General features: G+C 31.8%; 1 protein-coding gene across 4 annotated transcripts in view; it reads right to left on the bottom strand.

Moving 5' to 3' along the window:
- The window catches only part of LOC122627684 (kielin/chordin-like protein), a 307,939-nt gene that overhangs the window by 1,847 nt on the left and 298,592 nt on the right, over positions 1–7,500 (bottom strand). For all 4 annotated transcript variants that reach the window (XM_043809009.1, XM_043809011.1, XM_043809012.1 and 1 more), the window contains 5 exons: positions 5,463–5,648; positions 5,108–5,326; positions 2,937–3,295; positions 1,480–1,896; positions 553–753 (listed from right to left, as the gene is read on the bottom strand). In XM_043809009.1, the coding sequence (XP_043664944.1) occupies positions 553–753; positions 1,480–1,896; positions 2,937–3,295; positions 5,108–5,326; positions 5,463–5,648 (1,382 nt within the window). The remainder of the gene's footprint in view (positions 1–552; positions 754–1,479; positions 1,897–2,936; positions 3,296–5,107; positions 5,327–5,462; positions 5,649–7,500) is intronic.

Here is a 7,500-nt window from a genome sequence, read left to right as displayed (position 1 = left end):
CTTCTAATCGTACATATATTCTTACGCAGAAATTTATTTTTATCGCTCAAAGAGACATTCTCAGTATATAGATATAAAAAAAAACGTAATTAATATTAAACTCACAATTAATATTAAATGGCAATATATTTCGAATAAAATATATACATTCGCAAAAATTCCCTTTGATTATCAAAATTAACATAAATATCCCTCCATTCGATTTCTATGCTATTCAATCTCTATATACGATAAATCTCTTTTAACGATAAATTCGCGTTAAGAATAGAAAAATTGTGATTAATATTAAATTGCAAAATACTTCGTATACTAATGTAGAAATTTATTTTTAGTATATTATCGAAATTGGTTGGTTAGATTTTAGGTGACTCACCAAGGTATATATCTAAGTAAAGGATTAGTAAAATAGTATTAAATTGGATTATTACTATTATAGAAGATCTTTTTTTTATTTGTTATCACGAATATAGTTCGAAGTATTTGAAGTTGTTGGTTAATAGAAGTTGAGTTTGTTCGATTTTCGATAAAGAAAGATCGAGTTGATCAACTTACCGTGATCGGACAAACTGGGCAGCATGTGTTTGGTTCCGGGGGTAAAGGATCGCTACAGGCCACCGAACAAACGGTCTCCTTGCAATTTACTCTCCCGCCTACCTCGCACGTGCAAGTCGTGCAAGCGTTTCGTAGCCAGTTTCCACCTTCCTGTATTGGTTCGTTCTTGTCGTTGATGCAACTCGCACGACAGCGACATATCTGAAAATGAAGAAAAACGAACAATTCTATTTCTGTTTATTTCTTCTTTCTTTTCTCCTTTATTTGACGTTTCGTTCATTACATATATATATATGTGTGTGTGTGTGTGTGTGTGTGTGTGTGTATGTTATAACTATTTATATAATTAACTCTTTATAAAGTTACAAAACTTACAAGTTTTATTGTTTATATATTTATATATATATATATAATTTTTATATAAATATATAAATATATTTTTATATAGTATATAATTTTTTATATTTATATATTTACACGCTCGTACATTCGTTAATATTTTTCAAATCTTCGATTTCTTTTTTTATTATAATTATTTAATTTATTATTGTAAAATTAATTAATTTAATATAAATATTAAGTTATGTTCAGTCTAGTGTAGGTGTAAGTTGTATTTTAGTAAAAGTTATATTACATGTTTTACGTAATGTTTTTTTTATAAACATACACAAAAGTAGATTGAGTCCTAGAAAGTTAATTTTCATTCATCGAATAAGAGAAAATCATTTTGAGAAGCTTCGAGTGATCAAATAATTGATAAAAATGATTTCATCTCGTAAAAGAAAGTATTTTAATTAATTAATTTGAGATAATTGCAAAATAGTTATAAGTTTTCAATTTCATAATTCTTTAAATTAAAGATTAAAGTTTAAAAAAACGAAGAAAGAAAACAACAGGAAAACATAAAAAGTAGGAAAAGATTGTTACCGGACAGCCACGTTTGTTGGTTCTGTAACCGAATCTGCATTTTTTCTTGCATCCCACGAACAGAGGACAGTCCTCGTGAAGCTGTTTGCACTCGCATAAAGTACAATCGTTCTCGTCCATCATGAGACCATGTTCGCAATGAAGATCACACTTTACTTCGGGACAGACGATTTTCTTATCGTCGTCATTTTCGAAACTCTCGACATTTGGATGGCTCAATGTCCGATTCGACGAAGAGACACTCGAATTTTGTTGATGTCGTTGAGGTGACAGTGATGGTGACGATGAATTTGATGTTGATTGGCAGGTACAAATCGAACATCCACTCTCGTCTTTTACGAGATCGCAGTTCAGTTCACAGTTTGATAATTCTGGACAATGTTTATCATTTTCGAATGGTGTGTGGACTATTTCGTTCTGAAATTAAAATTCTCCTTGTATTTAGATGAAATAAGGAAGTGATTTTTTTTTTTTAACAATACAGTAGAACGACAGGAAAGAAATTATTTATATTCGTGAATTTTCTTAAATAGAAATTCTATTTAATATCTATATATTGTTAAATTAGATCGATAATGATAAAGATGATAATAGTAATACTTTATTATTAGTTTAAAAGTAACAAAAGAACTTTGTTTATTATTCCAGATTTTTTAACTCTTTTGAAAATTTCAAGTCTTCCTTTTTTCGATTATATCAGCTAGAATATTTTCATATTTTATTGAAGATTCAAAGTCATGTCTATATTTGGTCGAGACAAACGTTAAAAAGATAACAATAGTTGTAGTGTCAAAAACACGAACGGATGATGAAACGGGGAAAATTTATACCGTCAAAGGTGACAAATATAGTATGGTAGACGAGCTTTTTTAATTTTCCTCGATGGAATTTCTTGCTTTTGACGCGGTGTTTCGTGTGCTTTAGTTAGAAGCTTTCATTTTTTATTATTTTTTACTTAAAAAAATTTTTTAAAGTATGGATTCATTTTTTTTTTAAAATAAATTTGTTTAATTTCTTTCTCGCGATAAAACCCATTTATACGTCGAAATTCGAATTCGTATGATATCAAACTTGCTATTAATGATTTGATCTTTTCTTTGTTACAAAGAAAAAAAAAAAAGTATAAAAACGATAATCTCATATTAGCATCGAAAAGAAATTTCTAAAAAATCTGTCATGTTCTTCTCACAGTTTACAAAAATATTATATTACAAATATTATAATCCTTCGTAATGTCATGTAAATTTTTAATTGAAAAATTAATTGCTAATTTATATTTAAAAATTAATGTTTGCTTACGTTATATCTGTATAGATATAAAACTTTTACATAATTTTATATTGTAATTACAAAAGATAATAGGATTATATAGAAAGTATTAAAATGAAGAAATATAATAGAATAGAAGAAATGTTCCACGAAAATAAAAAAAAAAAAAAAAAAGGAGAAAGACTGACCTTTGTTGATTCGTAACATTCGCAAATTTGACAGCCGTCCTCGTCGGTCAAATAACGATCGCAATTGAGGTTACAGTCGATCAAAGGAGTCTTGCAAATCGACTTGTTATCGACATCGACATCGGTCGAACTCGTTGGTTGTGGACAGTGAGAGCAACATTCGCCTGGATCTGGTGGTATTGCGTTTGCACAAAATTTGCACATGATCGCTTGACAGGACACTTGCCCATTCTCCTGGCATGTGCAATTTACACAAGGTTCCTCTTTCCAATGTTCACCAACTCGTCGGAAAATCCCATCCTTGAAGAAACAATTCCCGGTATTGCTACCCTCTTCGGTTTCGATCCAGTATACGGATTCTGTAAGATTCAACATTTTTAATTGATTCGTTAACTTTAATTTTTACAAATACAATATTTTTTACAAATATTGTTTTCATTAAAATAACAAAAATCATATTCAAAATGAAAGGAAAATTTGAATTCCAAACGAAAATGATTGAAAAAGGATTGATTGAAAGATTAAAGGAAGAAAAAAAGCAAAGATTAACACTAGAATAGTTTTATCAAATCAATCAATTATTTGGTGGGTACTTGAGAAGAAAAATAAAAACACTTTATTTGTTATTATTTTCAATTCATTCGATTTTGCAATAAAAATTTTTTGATATAACACTAGACGAATCTAAAATCCTTCATTTCGATCGGTTTGGTAGTTCTAGTATTATCAAAAAATTAAATATATTAATTCTCAGAAATTACATGAATTAATTGACGTATGGAAATAATTAAAAAGTAAGGTAATGAAGCTCGCCTGTTAGTTAAAATGTCAGGCGATATTTAAAAATTGTTAATAGAACGTAGGAATATAAGCGACGGGGTCAAAGTTTGATACAATTTAAAATATGATCATAATGAAGCGTGATATGAAATTACCGCGTTATCTAACTAGTATTAACTACTAGCACTAGGAGCATTACCACAAGTCAATATTTGCCCATTACGCTTGAACCATAATTAAAAGGTAATCGATTAAAAGCGAACGTCGATGTCGTTACTTGTTTCCTCGTGGATTAGAGAGCGGATTAGAGAAGGTAGTTAAGTTCGATCGACGATCGAATACTCTCCTTAGACTTTCCTTTCGAACTTTGAATCTCCAATCCAATCTTGTATAGCTAAGGTTATGGTTAAGTTTTAATGATTATGAAATTTCAATGTGAATATGGCCAATGTTATTAAGTTCCGAGAGGGAGGGATGCAAGATAAGAGTAAGCTCATTAAAATTCAACAGGTAGTATCGAAGTTCTTAAGAAAAAAGAAAGAAAGAGAGAGAGAGAGAAATGGGTGATCACCCTTGTTAACTTGGTAGTTAAAAATCTTTTCTTCCAAATACTACCCTTTCTTTTTTTCCATTTGTCTAAGCAGCACAACCTAATCGCTTTTTTCTCTTTTTCCGTCTCTGTCGATTCGAAGACGTGCTCGTTTATTTTCCTATCTCTCTCGAGATTCCTCGAGAAAAAAGAAATGGAAATAGCGTGGTCTTAGTGCTATCACGAAGAAACACTTAGGATCGTGTGTCTCTAAGGGTAGAAAATTGTTACTTGGTATTGATACTCTATATACACGTGTATATCTACATGTGTACTGGCGTGAGAGTAAAAGACAGAGGGATGATAAAGAGAGAGAGAGAGAGAGAGAGAGAGAGAGAGAGAGAGAGAGAGAGAGAGAGAGAGAGAGAGAGAGAGAGAGAGAGAGAGATAGGAAGAGAATGTGTGGACGACGATTGGAATTGTGATTGGGAGAGGGAGAGAATGGAGATTCGAGATATCGACCCGATATTGTATGTACATGTATACAGGGTGAACCACGTAACTTGACCAGTCTAATTTTATTATCGTACGTATACTCCTGTGAATGGAACGCCATAAATTTCATTTACTTTTATCGGTCCTTCTTTCAGCAAGATCTTTAGAATTTTAAATCTAATCAAAGAAGGTTCACTTGTAATTCTAACAAATGTAATAATTTATATCTATACGTGTATAAGATAACGAGTATACATATTCGTTAATAAGATTAGGATTTAATAAATAAGATTGTTTATTCATTTGTATGTTTCATCAGTTAATAAGCAGGATTTGTATTAAGATCTTTTTTCTTTTTCTTAATTACCTGAAGCTACACAATCGTAAAGAGGACAGCAGGAACCAGGCGTATTAGGTACAGCTCGCCTGACCTCAACGGCACGTTCACCTGGTTTACAAGACGCAGGTGGACAGGTAGGTACGCATTTGCATACTTCATCTTCACTTGGAACACTATCCCTGGGACAACCGTTTTCCGAACTCTGCTGTTGATCCTGTCCTTCTTGATGTCCATCTTGCTGATGTCCTGTTATTAGAATTGATACACTTTATTACTTAATTATATCAATAATTTGTATTTTATTTTCAAACAATTTTTTTCAATGCCTATAATTTTGCAATTATCGTAATTATTATAATTATTAGACGATATGAGGTATTACCTGAGGGAAGACATTTATAACGTGGGCAACATCTACCGGGTGTCCCAGGAATTGCATTTCTTGTCAGTAACAGACGTTGTTCAGGTTCAGAACAGACCGGTGGTGAAGGACACGTCGGAGAGCATTTGCACTCGCCATTTTCATTTTCCACGCTGTCCTCGGGACATCGCGAGCCATGCAGGAGTCCTTGGAAAAGAAAGAAAAACATGAGTGTGCGAGTGAGAAGTATATATTCTCTTTCTTTTTCTCTCTCTTTTTTCTTGCTTTCTTTCTTTTTTTAAAATAAGAAACATCGCCGGATGAAAACTGTAAGCCGTAATGTTACTCGTTGAAAATATCTGCCCACGAAAGAAGATATATTCTTCTTGCACCTTTTTCTGTTTCCCTACGTATTCCTTTCGTTTTTCTTTTTTTGTCAGAAAAAAGTCTGGATACGTTCAATTACACGTGCGGTTGAGTTTCGTGCAGCACCGTGCAGTTAATTACATTATGTGCGATTAATTTTAGTCACTTTGGCAATTGAAAAAAAAAAAAGAGAGAGAGAGAGAGAGAGAGAAAGAGGTAGAGAGATAAATTTATTCATTCGGACAGTTTTCATGCTGGAAAAGGTCGTATTCGATAAATCGATAGAAAGCTCACACGTTTGTTATAATTTAAATTGAAAAAAAAAATCTATATTCCTGTTCGGTATTTAAATTTCACGCGTCTTTTTTGTCTTAGAAATAGGATGAAGTTTGTCTTTTATTCGTTCATTCGTTTTCAAACAATATAGAGGCGAAAGAAGAAATATGTAATTCTTTTGTGATTTAGATTGCTACAATTATTGTAATTTGTAATTTTGTTTCTTTCTTTTTCATTCTTTTTTTTTTCTTTTCTTTTTTTTTTTTTTTCTTTTTTTTAAAGATCAGAGAAAAGAAATTCTAGGCGAACTTGAATTGAATTGAAAGACTCGACGATCCTCGAGTCGGCTTTTCTATCTCGTTCGTCGCAAATCGTAATTTGCATAGTTCTGCTTGAGTTTAAGAGCTGCTCGTGCGTGCACTCGCGCGCGTCTAAGAGACGGAGAGATAGAAGAACCATTTATTAAAAGGTCGTAGAGAAGAGCGTGCGGCATTTGCGTTATGCGCTCGGAATGTTCTTATTGCAAAACGGTACTGAAGGTAGGTGAAGCGTACGCGTTTCGTAAATGGAGAACACGATCCAATCCTAGATCCGAAATCTTTCGCGTACCTCTCTGTGAGATAGTTTCACTCGACTATGCGAAGTCAAGGAAATAAAAATACAAGATTATAGATCAAATATTAAAAATCTTGTTACCTTTGAGATATTATTATAAGATTATATGTATTTATCCAAATTTTAATTCGATGTGTTTAATAGATCGTAAAATTAATGAAGGTATATCGTAAAAATGGAAAAAAAAACAAATCAAAATTATTTTTATTTATTAATTTATAATTAGTGATACGAATTTGAAGTATCACGCCTGAAGACAGATGATATTCTATACATATAATTGTCAGTCATTTATCGTGTATTAGACTGAAAAGCTTTTCTAAAGCCCCTGATTATAGGCAATACGATAATACATACGATTGTATCTATATACAGGGGCTTTAAAAATGTTCTATTGTTCATGATATCGTATCGATTTGAAAAAGTCGATTCCGAGCTTTCAAAAATACGTTCTTTTGAATCGTTTAATAAAAAAGAAAGGAAATAATTTGAACCGAGGAAGTCTTTTATGTGTTTGACAAGAGAAGAACTTGAAGAAATTATCTCTGTGAAGGATTTTATCGATAGCTATTATCTTTCTAAAGAAAAGAAATTATTATTTCAAGTTGCACAAGGACTTTATAATGACCACGTGTATTCTTGAAATGGTGGACCTACATTTTCTTTTATCATGAATTCACCGAAGTGAATTCTTTTTTCAAAAAGAGAACGTAGGGGGAGAGAGAGAGAGAGAGAGAGAGAGAGAGAGAGAGAGAGAGAGAAATAGAATGTTTATTTCAATTATTCATTGTAAAATGACATA

Source organism: Vespula pensylvanica, chromosome 3 (assembly GCF_014466175.1).
Source record: "Vespula pensylvanica isolate Volc-1 chromosome 3, ASM1446617v1, whole genome shotgun sequence".
In the NCBI taxonomy this organism is placed as follows: domain Eukaryota; kingdom Metazoa; phylum Arthropoda; class Insecta; order Hymenoptera; family Vespidae; genus Vespula; species Vespula pensylvanica.
Note: the sequence above shows the minus strand (reverse complement) of the source record. Positions and strands in the feature narration are given on the sequence as shown.